This window comes from Ctenopharyngodon idella, chromosome 23 (genome assembly GCF_019924925.1).
Source record: "Ctenopharyngodon idella isolate HZGC_01 chromosome 23, HZGC01, whole genome shotgun sequence".
NCBI lineage: Eukaryota > Metazoa > Chordata > Actinopteri > Cypriniformes > Xenocyprididae > Ctenopharyngodon > Ctenopharyngodon idella.
In genome coordinates this window covers 3,922,555-3,942,650 of record NC_067242.1, presented here as the reverse complement: position 1 = coordinate 3,942,650, position 20,096 = coordinate 3,922,555, and the positions used below count along the sequence as shown (strand labels likewise).

General features: G+C 38.1%; 1 protein-coding gene across 2 annotated transcripts; it reads right to left on the bottom strand.

Annotated features, from left to right (window-relative positions):
• Positions 1–6,013: 6,013 nt before the first annotated feature.
• Positions 6,014–18,779, bottom strand: LOC127506459 (CUB and zona pellucida-like domain-containing protein 1). 2 transcript variants are annotated; one of them, XM_051882988.1, is made up of 13 exons: positions 18,565–18,779; positions 18,102–18,301; positions 15,585–15,722; positions 15,337–15,451; positions 14,052–14,250; positions 13,335–13,476; positions 12,025–12,180; positions 11,877–11,932; positions 9,268–9,443; positions 7,883–8,283; positions 7,278–7,374; positions 7,015–7,195; positions 6,014–6,928 (listed from the first exon to the last, which is right to left on the bottom strand). In XM_051882988.1, the coding sequence occupies exons 1-13, from the start codon at positions 18,685–18,687 to the stop codon at positions 6,774–6,776; spliced, it is 2,139 nt and encodes a 712-aa protein (XP_051738948.1). In that variant the 5' UTR covers positions 18,688–18,779; the 3' UTR covers positions 6,014–6,773. The 2 variants fall into 2 exon arrangements, with proteins under 2 accessions (XP_051738948.1, XP_051738949.1); XM_051882989.1 differs by having other exon boundaries at positions 12,025–13,476.
• Positions 18,780–20,096: the final 1,317 nt, after the last annotated feature.

The window sequence follows — 20,096 nt, the reverse complement described above, 5'->3', positions numbered from 1 at the left end:
CATGTTGTAGGCCCCTTCCTGGCCTCCATGATTGTGTGCCTACAGTATGGTCTATCTGTTAGGTCGAGCTTTGTACTCCCCTGTTTGGGTTGTCCTATATAGTGCTTAGCTCCCTAAGCTGGTCATTGGTTGAAGGCTTCTATGAGGCCTCCCGTTTTAAGACCAGCCCCCAGGCTGGTTTGTGCTCCCCTTTATCAAGGCTTCTTTAGCGCACAGCCTCCTCAGTGCAAATAATAAGGCGCTGAGTAGATCCTGGGATTGAGCAGAGTTTACTCCCCTCAATAAGAGGGTAAAAAGCACTCAGCTGAGTTCTGCTCTCCGGGATGCCCGTCTCTACGCTTGGGTTTGAGTTGCTTACTGCCTTTCTGCAGTCGCTCTTACTCACTGTCTTCTCTGAAGAATGTGTTTTTGAGACTCTGTATACAGACAGGTTGCTGGCCAGAGACTAGGTTTTTTGTCAGACCAGATCGGCCTCCCTGGTGGCATTTGGGGTGACTATGTCCCCCTTCTAGTGGCTGGATGGGGCTCCTTTCGGATCCCTGGCCACATTCCCTTAAAGGGACCTTCTTTCTTCTGAAGATTTGGTCCCAGAAGCCTTGGAGCAGCCTTGGTAGGCTTTTTGCGGAAGGCCTCTTTGAGGGAGGCTCAAAATAAGAGAGATTATACAAAATGCATGTTTTATTTTTTATTTAGTACTGTCCTGAGTAAGATATTTTACATAAAAAATGTTTACATATAATCCGTAAGACAAAAATATAGCTGTATTTATTAAAATGACCCAGTTCAAAAGTTTGTGAACCATTGATTCTTAATACTGTGTGTGGTTACCTGGATGATCTACGACTGTTTTTTTGTTTTGTGATGGTTGTTCATGAGTCCCTTGTTTGTTCTGAACAGTTAAACTGAGCTCTGTTCTTCAGAAAAAATCTCCAGGTCCCAAAAATTCTTCAGTTTTCCACCATCTTTTGCATATTTGAACCCTTTACAACAGTGACCGAATGATTTTGAGATCCATCTTTTCACATGGAGGACAACTGAGGGACTCAAACACAACTATTAAAAAAGGTTCAAACATTCACTGATGCTTCAGAAGGAAATTTTTCTTATTTCACTTGAATATCATTTTTTTTTTTTTTTCATTTAGTACTGCCCTTTGGAAGCAACAGAAAATACTTGCATGTTTCCCGGAAGACAAATTAAATACAATTTACCTTGATCTTCAAATTCCAAATGTTTTCACCCCCCATCTATTAATGCATCATGTTTTTTTTTTTTTTTTCTGGAGCATCAGTGAATGTTTGAACCTTTTTTAAAAGTTGTGTTTGAGTCCCTCAGTTGTCCTCAGTGTGAAAAGACGGATCTCAAAATCATTCAGTCACTGCTGTAAAGAGTTCAATTATGCAAAAAATGCTGGAAAACTGAAGAATCTGCAGAACCTGGAGATTTTTTCTGAAGAACAGAGCTCAGTTTAACTGCTCAGGACAAATAAGGGACTCATGAACAACCATCCCAAAACAAAAAAACAGTCGTAGATCATCCAGGTAATCACACACAGTATTAAGAATCAATGGTTCACATACCTATGAATGGGGTTATTTTAATAAATTCAGCTTTTTTTTTTTTTTTTTTTGCCATGGATTATATGTAAACATCTTTTATGTAAAATATCTTATCAGGACAGTACTAAATAAAAAATAACATTAATTTTGTATTATCTCCCTTATTTTGTTAAAAATATTAACATTTTCACAGATTCTGCAAGTGGTTCACATACTTTTTCTTGCAACTGTATATAATGCAAGGGAACTGAGCAGACGGGAGATTCCCTTTCTCTCTTGTTCCTATGATCGCGTGCAAACAAATTGTGTGTGTTTGCAAACTATGATTTTATGATTCTTTGTTGAAACTGCTCTAATATGTAAATAACTATATTCAGCCTTTCATTCAGACCGTTTTTACTTGTTTGGTTGAAAATTGGCTGCATTAAATTCTGAGAAATTATTTAAATACTCATCTGATCTGAAAAGTTAGATGCTTGTATTAATATCTTGTCTGGCTGTTTCTTGGCTACATTTAATTCTGAGGAATTAAATGGTGAATGCCACCTCTGAGCGCTTCTCCTGCAATGATAAAGCACATGAGGAGTTACTCGAGGTGGTCACTCATGCAGTGGCCAGATTACAGCTAGACTGGCCACAGGAGAAAGAGCAAGCATTTAAAGTTAGAGCAGATTCCCCTTCTACAAGGACCTTCATGATGACTTAAAGGATTAGTTCATTTCTGAATTAAAATATCCTGATAATTTACTCATCCCCATGTAATCCAAGATGTTCATGCCTTTCTTTCTTAAGTCGAAAAGAAATTAAGGTTTTTGAGGAAAACATTCCAGGATTTTTCTCCATATAGTGGACTTCAGTAGGGTACAATCGGTTGAAGGTCCAAATTGCAGTTTCAGTGCAGCTTCAAAGGGATCTACACGATCCCAGACGAGGAATAAGGGTCTTATCTAACAAAACGATTGTACATTTTCTAAAAAAAAAAAAAAAAATGTATATATTTTTTAACCACAAATTCTCATCTTGCACTGCTCTGCGATCCGAAATGCATAACGTAATCATGTTAGAAAGGTCACGTGAAAGTACAGATCCAGTGTCTACAAAGCGAATGTGCAAAGACTAAGTCAAGCGCCTTTTACAAAAAAAAAAAAAAGGGTTAAACAATGATGTCGGATGATTTTAAAGTTGAAGGAGAAAATGAGATCAAATGTTTTTCTCCCTACCACGGTACTTCCGCCTACGTCACGAATGACCTTTCTAACATGATTACGTCATGTGACAGATTGCAGAGCAGTGCATCGCAGATGAGCATTTGTGGTTAAAAAGTACATAAATAGTCTTTGTGCCCTTGACACCGACTTATTCTGAATTCAAGTGCAAGGGCATGTGGTTATATGATGATGCCCCAGTTGGAAGAGACGCTCATGAGCTATCTCTCCTGGGAGCTCATCGACACTTAAAAAGTCAGCGCTCCCCTCAAAGCCTCGTAGGGAAGACATTATAGTCAGCGGGTCATGCTGGTGCTGCTCTGGGGTTTCCAACAAAATGTTAAATATTCAGTTGCTTCCTGCCATTCCTCAGGTTACGGGACATTTCACATTCTCCCATCAAGACATTGTGTCAAAAGACATTGCGTCACCAGACGCTGCATCAAAACAAGTGCCCCTTTTGAAGAAGTTGGCAGCGTGGAAACTACTGCCAAATATATCTCCTTGGGCTCTGAGAACTGTAGGAAAAGGCTACAGAAAACAGTTTGTTTCCCCAAAAAGATGGGAGGGTTGCATCCAATTCTAGACCTTCATAGTCTGAACCGTTCTCTCAGAACATTCAAGTTCAAAATGTTGACAGTCAAAATGATTGTGTCTCAAATTCAACACAAAGAGTGGTTTGTCACAATCGACCTCAAGGTCATATATTTTCATATAGAAATTCTGCCACAACACAGGAAGTTCCTGAGGTTTGCTTTCGGGGGCGCAGCTTACCAATATCAGGTTCTTCCATTCAGCCTATCTTTCACCCCGCACATACACAAAATGCATGGATGCAGCTCTGGCTCCATTGTTACTCCAGGGCATCCGCATTTTAAATTTACATAGATGATTTGGCTGATTTTGACATGGCTGATTTTGGCCCAGTCTCAAGAGCTTTGGCTTCGACATCGGATGTCATTCTTGCTCATCTTGTATATCTGGGGTTGAGACTCAATGTCAAGAAAAGCGTTCTCTCTCCTGCCAGAGGGCAACGTATTTAGGAGTTGTATGGGACTTCATCACCATATGGGCAGAGCTGTCCCCTGCACGTGTTGAGTCCATCTTAAACACCCTGAGCGATATTAGGCTAAGTCAGGAAATTACTTTCCATCACTTTCAAAGAGTTCTAGGTCTTATGGCAGCTGTATCCACGTTGTAACCTTTGGGCCCTCCGCACATGAGACTGTTTCAGTTGTAGCTCAGAGCCAGGGGATTTCATCCAAGGGCTAATCCCTAAGGTAAATAAGGGTAAGGGCATACACCACGTTTCGTGCCCTTTCTAAAATCCACGTTTATGGTAAGGGTATGCGCAGAGAACTTCATGCCCTTTCTATATGGATGAGTCCCCATTTTGCAACCGTGGATCCCGCTCTAGGAGTGTTTTTCCATTGTCATGACAACAGACGCCTCACTCACAGACCATGGTGGCTCAAAACAAGGGATTAATCCCCTATTAAAATCCATGTTTTCCCCTATTAAAATCCATGGTAGGGGTAGGCACGAGTGCTTCGTAACCTTTCTAAAATCCATGGTAAGGGCATGTGGCGAGTGCTTTGTGCCCTTTCTAAAATCCATGTTCATAATAAAAGCACATGTCGAGCACTTTGTGCACTTTCTAAAACCAATTTTTATAGGGGCTCCGTACCCTTTCTATGTGGTTCAGATGCAGGTTCCTCACCTTGGGTCCCACTCTAGGCGACGCAGGATGCTAACTACGGTAGTCGCCTACATAAATTGCCAAGGCGGACTGCGTTCGCGCTCTCTGGACAGGTTAGTGCAGCAGGTACTGCTTTGGGCTCAGGACAAGTTCCTGTCCCTAAGGGAGGTTTACACCCCTGGGCATTTGAACGTGGGAGCAGATTTGAGGAAGACTTTACTAGGCAGAGGTGGATCTCTTTGCTTCTCAAGAGCAATGTTTTCTCTACTTGTCTCTAAATCACCCAGCCTCCCTGGGTCTGCACGCCATTGCCCATACATGGCCAAGACTGCATCTTTATGCATGTCCACCAATCGATCTGCTCCCGGGACTCCTGGCTAAGGTCCAACAACAAGGGTCTTGCCTCTTATTGCTGGCAGCTTGTTGCCTGACCAGAAGTTGGCTCTCTGAGATAATATCGCTCCTCGACGGCTCGCTCTGGGAGATCCTGAACAGGAGGGACCTTCTGTCTTAGGCACAGGGGACAGTATTTCATCACCAGCCCGAGCTTTGGAACCTTCATGTTTGGCCATTTAAATGAATGGGACCAACTGAGGGATGATGTGTTTCCAGCTGATGTTGTACAGACTATTTTGAGCACTAGGGCTCCCTCCACAAGAAGAATCTATGTCCTTAAATGGAGTGTCTTTGAAAGGTGGTGTACAACACTCTGTGTAGACCCAGTTCACTGCCAAATTGTTTCAGTGCTGAAGTTTCTGAAGGAAAAAATTATCAGCATGCCCGCTACTCTCATGGTATTTGTGGCCGCCATAACGGCTTGCCATGCCCTGATTGATGGGGCTCCAGTCAGGAAGCACCCTCTGATCGCCCACCTCATCCATGGACCTCATCCTTCTGACTCTAAAGATGTTTTATTTTCATGGCCATTACTTTGCTAAAAAAAAGAATTGGGGATTTGCAGGCTCTGTCAATTTCACCATCCTGCTTAGACTCTGCCCCTGGACTGGTCAAAACTATTTTGCACCCACACTATATTCTTCACTCCTGACTATCAATACAGACTAAAAAGTGCCTATCAAATAACAAATCAAATATAAAAAGAGGTTATGTGAAGTATCCTGCTAATTAAATCAATAGTAAGTGACGCACAGCACTGAAGCAGCATCATTTCATGAGAATAAGTTTCTTATTGTAGTGCCTGGTGTGCCTTCATTAGGGATTTAGGTCTTTTTGCCTGAGTAAAATACTTATCAAGTACTGTTGGTGTTTCATGCAAACCTTAAAGATAGAATGAAATTAATAAAGTGTGTTCATTTAAGTTGCCTGATGAAACTATTTAAGTAAAAAGAGACCAAACTCATAACAGTCAGAATTATTAGCAGGAAAGGTGTAAAAGCAAATATGTCTGTATATTAGGTGGATTATTATCTGTGAACACTGTGTGATTAAAACTGGCAGAATTAGAAAGATGTGAGATCATGTCGGGGTCACCATAATTATTGGGGTCAGACCTTGTTTGAGCTGATTTAGAACAATAACTGAGACACAAATAAGCCAAAATATATATTTATCTGACTCCATGAAATGAACTTTTATGGAAAGAAAGAAACTGAATTACATTTAGTAAAATATTACAGATACAGTAGTTACAGAACTTTAAATGTCCTCAGAATTAACATGGATTAGTGAATAGTCAAAAGATACAGCACTTCTAACAAAAAAGTCAAAAAGAGACAAACTGACTTTATTCTTCATATGTCTGTTGTGATGTCATAAAACCGGGATCACTATATAAAGTTTTGGACTTATGACATCAAAAACACTTTTCTGGTTATGTACTTCTGATATAGTAAAATATCCACCAAGGTAACAGCTGTTTGTGATTTTTGTTTGTGAAATTTACATATTAGGTCTTTTTGCACCTCCCAGGCAACATGGTTGCATCAAGTTACTGGATGATCCTTAAATAGTGTTTAAAAGAAGAAGAAAAAGGGTTGAAAAGAGTAAAATACTAGGCAAAGGCAATTATGCTGCTGATTTAATATTCATTGTTCTAAACTATTCATTTATTCTTGTAAAACACCTGTAAAAGTTTTTACCTTCAGACAGAATCAGATACACACACTATCAAAATATGAACAGTTTCTAAAACACAAACCCTTTCATGTATGTGCAACTTTTAGAGATGTACGATGTCTGCCAGAAAGTAATGCAGATTTTACCACACTTTAATTATATTTTTCATTACCAATAACAGAGAGGATTCATGAACAGAAAATTGGACATTCATTTATAATGTTTATATGTTCTTCAGAAGCTGGACATTAGATACGTGCGGTCAGTTTCTCTTGTTTTTTTGCTGTTGTACACCCACATTCCAACCAGCACCACAATGGAGACAATAAAGAGTCCTGCAAAGACTGCGGTGCCTGTGCTGATATGAAGAGAACCACCATTTTCTGAAGCTAAAAAAAAGAAAGATGTGGTTATATGAACGATCATGACACAGAATCATTTGAGCACATTAATATTTAAGACATTACTAATATACCTGCTCCAGAATGCTGAGTTTGTCTCGCCACATGGAAGGGACCCTGCGTGATGTAATGCCTAGCGGTTTCTTTGCTCACATCTCGTCTGCGTTTGTGTGCGGGTTCCCTGAGGCAGCCTTGTGCGCATCTGGAATTTAAACTTCCTTCCGCACACAGAATTACAGAGCAGGTAATATACACCTGTCAACAGAATTTGAGTGCATTGTAGTTAGATGTTCCTGCTCAACAGAATTTATAACATAACTATGTGATTCTGTAATACCTCATTGTAGCCGCCTGTGAACTTGAAAGCTTGGATCCCAAAGTCATACGCTCTTGCATCACTATGATAAACCTCAACTGTGTCATCCAAAATACACCTGTAAGAACACAATGATCACATAGACTTGTTGCAATTATTGATTAAATATCTTAGTTATTCAATCTAATCGATTATTTAAGGTAAACGCAATAACTGTGCAATTTAAGTTTCAATCATGTTTTGCCATGCAAATTATATTGCAATTAACAGATCATTTTTTCTTAAACACAAATGTAGTTGAAAGGCGGAGTGAACAAGCGGTTTAGCACTGTAAAAGTTTCCAGGTGCAGATTCAAAGAGTTCTGTAAAGTATTTCTTTAATTTCTTTGCCTGCTGTTGCAGGCAAATTTGAATTATGTAATTAAAGTAACTACACATTTTTATACAGTATGTGTCAAATTTACAGTAACATTAAATACTTTAAATAATATATACTGTAAACCAAGACACTTGTCATGTCTGGTTAAGACAAAATATTTTTTTTCCCCACAAAATAAGAATAATGTGGAACAGATATAGAAGAGAGGTTTTACCACACTTTAATGCAAGGTTTTTAGCAGTCTCACCCTTCTTTGATGATGTCATAAAAGAGAGCACTGTATGGGTTGTCATCTGGAGTGGCCCTGCAAGACTCCACAAAGAGCTGGACCTCAGGGAGAGCAGAATGGGCTGCAATGCCCATGTAGAGCATATCCAACAAATTTATCTCCAGTGGATATAGACTGGGATCCACTGGACTGCTGAAGTTATTGTCAGTAAAAATGTTAAATGAGTAACTAAAAGTGCCGAAGCTGGATTCAGTGAAGATGTAGTCTGACTTCTTGTTGATGTAGTGGTTTGAAACACTGGCTACTTTGGGGTACTGGCAGGAGAAGCCAATTTTAACTTGACTGCGTCTGGTGATTACTTCATTAGGGTTCTCAAAAGAATTGATCTCATTTTTGAAAACCATGAAGTCTCCTGAATCCTGATTGGTGTTGAAGAAGTAGGTGTGTGAAAAGATCAGGCAGAAATAGAAAACAGACATAAATATTATACGGCTGACAGTTAAAATAACTTTAAATCTAACAGGATTTTTCAAAGGTTATATAAATGTTAGGACAAAATTCTTTAAAAAAAAATGTTTATGGAACATTATTAATAGCATTATTAATATTTTAATAATATATATATTTTTTTTTTATTAATGTATGATGAACGTTTTTTGTAATGTTAGCAGAAAACATTGTGACAATCAGTGTTGGGAAAAGTGTTTTATTATTGCAGGTTTGCATAATATTCTGAGTTTGCATTTCACTGTTTTTATTCATTTTGAGTAATACTGAAAACACCTTACTCCAGACTTCTCTCAACATGGAGACAGGAGAGGCATCAGTCAATAAATGGGAAAAAAGTAACTCGAATTACTTTAAAAAGTAACTCTAATTTAAAAGTAATGCATTACTTTGCTAGTTACTTAAAAAAAGTAATCTGATTACGTAACTTGTGTTACTTGTAATGCATTACCCCAACACTGGTGACAGTAATGTTCATAGAGCATCCATATGATGATTTTTTTTTTTTTTTTTTTTTGATGAATGTTCTTATAATGTGAATAAAAAATGTTCTTAGAACATAATTCTTGGAATATTATACAACTGATTAACTAAGTCTTGGGAGAAAACATTTTTTGACCATTATTTTCAGAAAGTCCTTTAATCATTAGAAGGAAAAGGGAAAAGGGAAATTTCTCAGAACTTGTTCATTAACGTTCCTCAGCGATGATAATAATAGAACGTTTTCATAATGTTTTAAAAATGATAGAATGGAATGTACCTCTAACATTCACGTAACCAAGAAGAGATGTTCTTAATGCATTAAAAAACTGGCCTTTTTGAACATATTTTTGTAATCTGGGTAGCATAGCAAATATTCTATTTAAATTGGAGAACATAGACCACAGTATTTTTACCTCCATTGTGGTACCACAGGTGTTGAGGGACACCGTGCCCAGGATATGCGTGTCATTGAAAGTAAGAGAGCAGGTGGGGTCTCTCAGTTGGAGCCAGTTTTGATCAATCCCCTTCATGGATGCTTTGCTTACTGCAACGCTGATACTGTTTTCCTCACAGAAGACCTCTGCTTCACCTTGAAGGATAGGATACATTTATTAATTGATCTAAATAAAAAATTACAACAACAATTAAAGCTCCAAGCAGCGATGAAAGGGCCCTCGCATCTGGGCTCACCGCCACCCAGTGGCCTTAGGAAAACAGTGAACAGTGGGCGACATGCATGTATGCGAGTAAATACAGTAGAATTATGGCAAATTAATTTGGTGGTGCTTTAACTGTTACTGAATATTGCCAAGTAGATGTCTTCAGGCCAGGACTATTATCAAACGTGAAGTTTGGAGCAGATCGGACATTGTATGCCTGAGTTACAACAACTTCCTGTTTCATAGCGTTAATCGCATACATTAGCACTCAGCCACGTGTTGCGTGATTTAACATATTTCTAGTATGTTTTGTACTTCGTGGCACATTGAAATGTGTTTCAGGGAGCGAATTACAGCATGCCATTTCCTTTTGCCAGCAGGTGGCGCTATGACTATCTGAATATTGACATATAGGTATCTTTAGGCCAGGACTCTTATCACACATGTGAAGTTTGGGGCAGATCAGACACTGTATGCCTGAGTTACAACAGCTTCCTCCTTCATGGCAAAATATCAGATTTTGTCAGGCCGCCACGGACACGCCCTCCAATGAAAACTCAATATCTTCGCAATTTAACATCGCTAAGGTATTAAGATTAGACTAACCATATATGATGTGGTTCTGGTTAAATCTCCATGAGGAGTTAATCAGTGTAAAACATGTAATTTCCTGTTGCCCGCAGGTGGCGCTATAACTGTAACTGAATATTGTCATGTAGATGTCTTCAGGCCAAGACTCTAATAAAACGTGAAGTTTGGGGCAGATCGGACATTGTATGCCGTGGTTAAAACAACTTCCTGTTTCATGGCGAAACATCGAAATTTGTCAGGCCGCCACAGACACGCCCTCCAGCGAAAACTCTAGATCTTCGCAATATAACATTGCAAAGGCCTTTAGATTAGACTGACCGAATATGACATTGATCTGATTAAAGCTCTAGGAGGAGTTCGTTAAAGTACAACGTCTGGAAATGGCAAACATTTTGCAGACAAAATCTAAAATATCTCACTTATTTTCATGACTCTTATCACACATGTGAAGTTTGAGGCACATCAGACACTATATGCCTGAGTTACAACAGCTTCCTCTTTCATGGCGAAACATCAGACTTTATCAGGCTGCCATGGACACACCCTCCAACGAAAACTCAAGATCTTTGATATTTATCATCACTAAGGTCTTAAGATTAGACTGACAACATATGATGTTGATCTGGTTAAATCTCTATGAGGAGTTAATCACAGTGTAAAACATGTCATTTCCTGTTGTCCACAGGTGGCACTATGACTGTAACTGTATATTGTCATAAAGATGTTAATGAATCTGGCAATGTTAATGTATTTGGTCTTGCGGACTAAATCTGCTATGCTGCTGCTGCAGAGAAAATATGGACTTTCTACTGCCAACAGATACACAGACAAGCTGCTGAACATGTAAGGTATTATTGCAGAATAGACATACATTAATCCCATAGCAGATCTAGGCAAGGGGAGCTGGGGGAGGTGGAGGGCTGCAGAGGAACTCTGGGTTGCCAGGTTTGCGTAAACAAAACCAGAACCACAGGAAAATCATGGACTTGGCAACACTGGAAAGCAGTGATGGCTCGCCAGGGGAGGCAAGGGAGGCATAGCCTACCCAAAATTGTGAGTAGAAAATGGGAGAAGGATGTTTTAATGTTAATAAAATTCCCAGTTATTCGTTTCATTTCATGTCTCAGAATGTGTATGTTTTGTTTGTAATTTCACCGCTGCAACACCATAACATGTTATTGAAATCAAAAGCACTGCTGTTCTTTCACAAACATGCCGAATCTGCCGATGTCATTACAACCACTAAGGGGATAGAGAAGGGGAGGAGGAGGCACATCCAGAGCCGGGCTCTGTCTTGTGCCTCAGTTGGTAAAACGCCTAAGTCCGAAATATAAGCTACAGCAGCTAGCTTCACTAAATGGCCCAATGTGCTCTTTTAACATTCTACATTTTAATTTAAGGAAGGATGGATGTTTGCTTCAAGTGATAGACTAGGTAAGTGAAGTTGTTTTTGTATTATCTTGAAGTATGTGTCCTTTTCTTTAAATTTTCTGTCAATTTTCTGCAAAAAATCCAATTTAAAGGAGTTAAGCTAATAATACTAATAAGAATCCTCAGCAGGAGATCCCCAAACCACTAGAATTTAGTGTGCCTCCTCTATTTTAAACTCTGCAGGACAGTGGCTCTCCAGGACAGAGTTTGGAGAACCCTGCTCTAGAGTTTCATGACAAAACTAGATATTTCACAATACAAAAGCAATGACAGAAACTGAAAAATTAACAACTGTTTACATAATCTTTTATACATTAAGACATTTAAGACATCTTTTTTACCTGAGAGAACCCTCGACTCTGCCACAATGATCACAATGCACCGCATCTCTGATTGACTAATTATGGAGAGAAAGACGAATGACAGGTCATGGAAAAATTCTTATCAATCCTGAATTACCAGTGAGCTTAAGAACAGACCTCATTTTACCTCTGAAGTGTCTCTGCAGCGAAACACACAGGTACATGATGATGCAGGTCTGATTCCTGTGGTGTCCATGTCAGCGTGGCCTCGGTAACGCCTTGACTTGCATTCCTCAAGCTCTTTGATATGTTCCACGGACCACTGACCTGGAAGTCCAAGATACTACACAAGAATGATTGAAAGATTAGATAACCAGTAGATTAGTAATCTGTACATGCAAAACATGTTGGTTGAAACTTTATTTTTCAACAACACACATCAAATTACTGCGGGTGCTTCTGAAGTTAGGGAGGGTGCTCTAGTAAAGCATGAAAGTGAAAGTGACATTACATGTAGCCAAGTCTGGTGTTTGGAATTTGTGCTCTGCATTTATCCCATCCAAACACACACACACACACACACACACACACACACACACACACACACACACACACAAACCGTGAACACACACCCAGAGCAGTGGACAACCATTTTACATTTACGCCCGGGGAGTTTGGTGCCTTGCCCAAGGGTCTCACCTCAGCTGTGGTATTGAGGATGGAAGAGAGCACTGTACATTAACTGCCCCCATTGACAATTCCTGCCGGTACTGAGACTCGATCCAGTCAGCATTGTACATTGCTTAATGCACAGCTATGTATTTTTGACATGTAGCTTTGTCTCATCCATTACTATGGTTATCGATAATTGCAATTTCAAGAGTGAATCTTGTATTTAAATGTGTATGTGGCCGTTGGTCCTCTTAGCAGCATGAAATACAACACCTTTATTCAAATTCAGAAGGGTCATATATAAAAATCGTGCAAACAGCGTTCCCTTTGTAATCACTAGAAAACTGTCACTCGCTTCAGTTCTGCAGCACTCTTGCGAAAACTTCTGTTATAATCAATGAAGCGGTCTAAACTGTACAGTGAAAATCTTATTTACATTATGTCTACACTTTGTTATAATGTTATAAGTTGAAAGTGTGCAAAACTCTACACTGAAAAAAACCTCTGATTGGTCACTACATTTACGAGATCAACAGACATGTCTGTGATTGGCTCATTGCTCAGAACTGTAAAAACATATTGTAAACACAAATAGGCACTGTGTTTGCCAAATCAGTTTCACCAGTATTAGATTATTACTGTATCAACTGAGGCTGAGGGTGCTCTTGCTTTTGTTTGAGGGTGTTTAGCACCCTCTAGCACCCCTGTAGAACCGGACCTGCATCTGATAGAAAATGCATGTTATTAGATTGAACTTTGGATATGTTAAGGAAAATTGTGGCAGGAATACTTTTAGTTTAGTTTTAGACAATGCATATTTCAGACCTGTTGTGCGAGCTCTGGGCACGGAGGGAAATAATGTGAACACATCCCACAGCTGCATGATGTACATCTCCATGTAAGGGAGTTGGTGTCAGTAAACTTGGCCTGTTCACCCCTGGTACACAACTATGGACTGGTGTTAGGACTACAAAACAGTGGAAACAGGGTAGAATGATTTAAATGTTGAGCTGGAGCTACACAATACATGAGAACTACTGCTAAAGCCTTAGTCATTCAGGACTAGTCTGTGACAGCAAATGGCACTTGTTCTATTAGTTTGTATTTCATCACATTTTTCTAATAGAGTGCAACAGTGAAGTTTTTCATCAGTGTTGGTTCCGGAAGTACTGTTGCTGTCAATGGAGAAACATAATTTTATATCACTTCATGTCATTCAAAATCCATATGATTTTTAAAATATATTCTTCAGCAGAATACAAAAGAAGATATTTTTAAGGATATTTTAGCTGTCCATACAGTGAAATTCAAAACAATACTGGACCCTTTTGACTATCTATTTTTTTGTTTTGTTTTTTAAATCCAGTCATGTATATGTGGTTAAAAAGAGCCTTGAAAAACATTCAGGTCATAAAACATCTAGAATCCTGTTACTTAATTTACAGAAACTAGAAGTGTGCCGGGCCATCGAATTTTGTTGTGGACAAAGGGGATGGAAATAAAAAAGGTTGAGAACCACTGATCCACATGATTCTCACTCACTTTCAACTCCAAACTGCAGAGGCACTTGACTGAGTGGAGTTGAGTCAATGTTGGTGGTCTGATTATAAGGATTTCTGACAAAGGAGATCCCATTCTCATTCGTCAAAGTGATGTTTGATACAGGATAATCCTCCATCATGAACTCAAAAACATGCAGTCCCAGGTCCAATGCACCATTACTGCTCAGAGTACATGAGTCCTAGACACAAAAAAAAACAAAAAAAAACACAATATCACAGTTTGTGACATGGCAAAATAAACTAAAAAGACATTTGAAAATTGATTTGTAGTGCCTTAGGCAGCTTAGGCAGCAGGTCGCTCACTCACGGCGAATCACACATCACACAAATATTGAACAGTATCAGTATTAATGTGTTATTTCCCGATGTGGATATATGATCAAGATTAAGAGATTATCCACAGACAACATGTTCTAAACTCCTTTCAAGAAATTAAAACCTTAACTGATATACCATAGACGTACAGTCTTTACAATAGCATGCATTGTATAAAGGTCCTAGATCTCGTAATTTTCACAACTCACAACTTTTAAAACTGTTTTATGGAGTTTTTGTCAACTGAAAATTGTTCAACAACAGTATGAAACATTGAACATGCTGGGTGAATTCCAGCAGAAGATACGCGAGCCCTCATCTGAAACCTAAAATGACAAATGGGAAATCCTGTGGTCTTGCGATGGTCACTTTAAGGAAGTAATTTTATCATTTATGGTCATGTCAACCATGGTGACGAGTCCTTAGGTTCATTTTAACTCTAGATGGCGGGAAAGTTCGAGTTAACATATAAGCAGAATAATTCAAGTTGTTTTGTTTTGTTTGTGATTTTTTTTTTACACACATTTTTGTAATACTTTTAACATGAATTTTAATCACTGTTTTCTGCAGAGCTGGTTTATAGCTGAAATTAACTAATTTAATAATTGATGATCTTTACAATAGAACTGAATTAACACTGAACCGACTTCAACTGAACAATGACACTTTTCTTTTAGAGCTGCTTTACAAAAAAAAATTATTCTGTTTGCAATTATTAATATCCTGTTTATCACTGTAAAGTTACTTTGAAACAATCTGTATTGTATAAAGCGCTATATAAATAAAGGTGACTTGACTTGAATGAAATAGTAATATTTTTATATACATTATATACATTTCTGTCATCCACAGTACTGAAATCAACTATTTAAATTGCCAATGTAAAGTGCATTTTCCTGTTTAATCTGTATCTGAACGTTTCATGGGAGTGTATCATTAGAAACTGTTACCTCATCGAGATTTATGTTTGGGTGTTGATGGCAAGATGGGCACTTGCATCTCACATCATCTCCATCTGGGTCATGGGCCAGCAGTTGAAGACGCTGAAAACAGTTCTGAGGAACCCTGAGGAAAGACCATTATCAAAGATGCAGCTATTTTCTTGATAGTTGAAGTGACAACAGTGAAATATATTGTACAGTCTGGCGGTCACAAACATATTTAATCCTCAAAAAATTGACATTTTAAAAGCACAAACCTTATCTTTGGTATTATTGCTGAAACGGGGGACCTGTTTGCAGTCCTAGTGTCTGAACGTTGTCTTGTGTCAACAACGCTGCGAAGTGTCCATTCACCAACATTATGAACATTACTTACCCAGCAGCAACCAGAGCCACTGAAAAAGATTTTTAATAATAAAACATTCTATTATTATGTAATTTTTTATATTTAAAAATTGTGATACATTAATATTGGCAACTAGTTGTACATAAAAGTAGCACACATACATTTATACTTTGTATAGGCATATATTAGCACATTGATGGCAATTTTAGAGATATAAAAATGTTTATGAATCCTCTAAGGTTGATACAATATTGAATTCATGAAATTAATGAGTGGAGTTTATTGTATTAATTCATAATACATTAATTTTATTTAATTATTGATATAATAATAAATAACATTAATATTCTTAGACCCTTCTGGATTTCATTACAAATAATTATTTGTAACAAATATATAAAGAAATTTGCCATTAAAATGTCTTTCTCAGACCAAATTTCTATGTTATGCACTTAAAAATAGCTGTCCTGGATTTGTAAACATTAAAACAAAAAATTCTACATATTTAAAAGGCTTTACATTTAAGATGCTGTCAATATAATGACTTAATTGTTTGAATATGCACTTCTAGTGTATTTCAAATCTTAAAAGTATATAAAAAAAAAAACTTTTAGACAATATATTAAATTAATTTATTAATTAAATAAAAGGCCACTTACTTAAAGTGTACTTAAAGAGAGTACACTTTTTATGTAACACACTTAAGTACACTTGTAAAACATTTTACTTTAAACTACATTTTAAATTATGTTATTTTTGTAGTTCTTTAAAGAAGTACAATTATTTTGATGTGTTGACTAACTTGCTAAATCACATTGAAAGTACTTGATTATATTTCTAACTGATATTACATTTAAAGTTAATATATATTTAAATGTAGTACATTGAAACTTCTTCATTACAAAATGTGTAATTACAAATACATGACACAAGTTTCGGAAACACTTTATTTTACAATGTCCTTGTTGCACATATTACATGTAGTTACTGTAACTACATGCAACTAACCCTAAACCAAACCATAATCCTAAACCTAACCCTATAGTAAGTACTTGTGGTTAATTATTATTACTCAGTACTTAAATGTATAAATACTCTGTAACACAGACACCATAAAATAAAGTGTAATCCAAGTGACAATAGAAATTACATTAAAGTATATTGTATTTTACCATAAATGCTTGTCAGTATTCAGCAGTACACTTTATTCATATCTCAAAGACAATAGAAGTAATTATGAAATTACATATAAAGATGTACTTAAGTCTTACTTAAGGTGCCCAAGCTTTACTCGCCCTCAAGCCATCCTAGGTGTATATGACTTTCTTCTTTCTGATGCTAGCTTCCGCACGAGCCGCCTTCCATATTCAACGTACAAAGAAAGTGTAAAACTCTCACAGTTCAAAAAGTTTACGCTACATCCTACGCCTTCCCTATTCAACTTACGGAAAAAGTGTAACTGACACGATGCCAGTTTACACTTTCCTCATAACTTGAATACAGAAGGCAGTCTGGCGGAAGCTGGATATTTTACTTCATAACTTGTTAAATATGGATTTTTTTTTTTTTACACAAACGCATCAGAAGGCCTTTATTAACCCCCCGGAGCCGTGTGGAGTACGTTTATGATGGATGGATGTGGATGGAAGCACTTTCTTCAGCTCATTCTTGTCGTGACCCATGTTCACTGCAATTATAAAGCTCAGATGCGTCAGAATATTTATTAATATTTCTTCGATTGTGTTCATCAGAAAGAAGAAAGTCAGTCATATACACCTAGGATGGCTTGAGGGTGAGTAATGCTTGGGCTAATGTTAGGTCCCAGTCAGTGCTGGGCCTGTGTTTTTCCTTTTGTGTTTGGTTTGTAGGTATGATGTTTGTGGGGGTGTGTTTTTTTCCACCTGAGGCTCATTATTGGGGCTATAAGAATTCCAGCGCTGTGGATTGGAGGGAAGCGCGTTACGATGGGACTGCACTTGACTGAGCGACTCCGATTGTTTTTCTGTTGATTTTGTGTTAACATCCTATTCCATGAACTCTTCACTACTAACGTTCATATACTGACTACTGATTGTTTGAATACTTTGTTAAATATGTTATTTTGTTAAATAAATCATTCCTTTTCTTTACTTGCCCATCTGTATTGCCTCTTGTTCATGTTACAATTGAGAGCTGGTTGTAACAGAAGAAAGTCAGTCATATACACCTAGGATGGCTTGAGGGTGAGTAATGCTTGGGCTAATTTTCATTTGAAAGTGAACTAATCCTTTAAGTTGTAGTTGTAGTTCAACTAATTGAATTTAATATAAATCTAAACTATAATACATTACCATTTAATTGTAGTGTCTGAATGTTGAATTATGTTTCTTTTAAAACACATTAAGTATTCTTGTATGCAAAAGTCTACTTCTTTTTCACATGATCTTACCTCAGAGTGAAGGGCTCATCACCAGTGACATTGGTGGTCATGTGACGCTCGGACTGGCACCAGAGGATCTGACCCGACTGGTCCTGATCCGTCACCTCAGGCTGTGCGTATGTGAGAACGCCACAGTCGCCACTATCACAGACCCATGAGACTTGAGGATCACAGGGCAGTTTACCAGACTCTCTGTAGTAAAAGTGCATCTGCCAGGAACACATACAACTTATGTTGAATTTCATGCCGAAAACTGATATACTTTTTTACACTTTCAATTTTTTTGAAGCTGCTTTCACTTCTGCAATAGTCTGCTGAGTGTCTTCTTTAAAAAGAGACCAACATTAGTCTGTTTTCCTAAGCATTCATGAATTACAACCATTTAAGTTAAAATCTATGCTCAAAAAAGGGGGTGACAGTTAAAAGATTACAGAGATATTAATTTAGTTCTAATGTATTAACCTGGACTTACCTCCACTGTTCCATCTGGATATCTGTTTCCAGGCATGAAGGTCAGAGATCCCCCCTGGAAAGTTACGGCTTGACTCCCAGAAACAGTCAAGCTGATCAGCAGCAGTAGCGCAGGATGTGCCATAGTGTTTGATGAAGTGGCACTGTGAGTAATGTGGTAAATACAGACGACTACATGGACATTTTCTTTTTCCTTCTATAGTTTGACTGGTTCTACCAGCTGAACACAAGAACATGAAGAATGTTTCTGATCACACTTCTTAGTTTCCTTGAAAAACAACATACATGAGTATCAGCTTTCAGTATTTGTTTCCTCATGTGTGTGTACATGACACTGATTAACATAGATAACATGTTCTACATTCCTGCCAGGAAATGAAAACATAATTAGTTATATACTGTACCAGATAGGTGAGTGCTTGTTATGTCTTTGTAAAGACGCAAGCAAGACAGAGATCGCTTATGAACATGCTTTTTACTCAGACTAACTCATCTTCACTCTCTTGGTACACTCATATGCATTTTCAGGTCTACTACAGGACAAGTGGTGACACCACATCTCGCTCTCTTTTAACAATTGTACCTAGTATTCACTTATGTCCGTACAGTGACCAAATGTTGTTGTTTTTTTTTTAACAATGACTTTGCATAACAGTACCAACATTTCAAACATGAACTTAACATTTTCCCTTGAATTTCACAAACGCACAACATGCACTGCAGAACAACACTCTATATGTATTTGTTACCTTATCACTTATCCCCATGTAAAATACTATTCACATGGAATCAATGAACCGCCTTTAGTTCATAACATAGTCCTGAGCCCATACTGGTGCTCGTCTAATTCTAACCTGTCTTTCCGGCTGAGTCACTGGTGCAGTTTGCATTTTACAGTGATAATCAAAGTTAGCCAGTTCCTGTACCCCACTCTCCTCCTTCCCATAAGAGAAAGGTGTGAGGTGAGAAGCATTCCAAGTACGCCCATCAGACAGTTTGTAAGTGTAAGGACCAGTCTTTTGCAGTACTTTCAATGGTTTGGAAAATGCAGATTGGAGCTTAGAAAGGATACCTGGTCGCTTCACTCGAACAAAAGATCCTTGTTTGAATGACACTTCCGTCGCCCCAAGCTTGTGATCAGTGTATGTTTTGTAGCTCTTCTGCATGTGTTTCACTCGATCCACAATGTTCTGCGCACATGGTTGCTGAAGATGCTGCAGTTTCTGTAATCCTGAGATGTGAAGTTTAGTGTGCATCGGTCTTGCATGTAACAATTCAGCAGGTGAACGCTGAGTAGTCGAATGAGGTGTAGCACGGTATGCTTGTAAGAATTCCCTTGTGAATTCTTTCCATCCTTTGCCTTCCAGGGAAGCAGTTAGCAACGCGCGCTTCAAAGTACGGTTAAAACGTTCGACCTCTCCGTTGGCACGAGGATAATACACAGATGAAGTTCGATGCATAATTCCTCGGTTTTGAAGAAACATTTCAAACTCACATGACATGAATTGAGAGCCGTGATCTGAGATCAGCTCC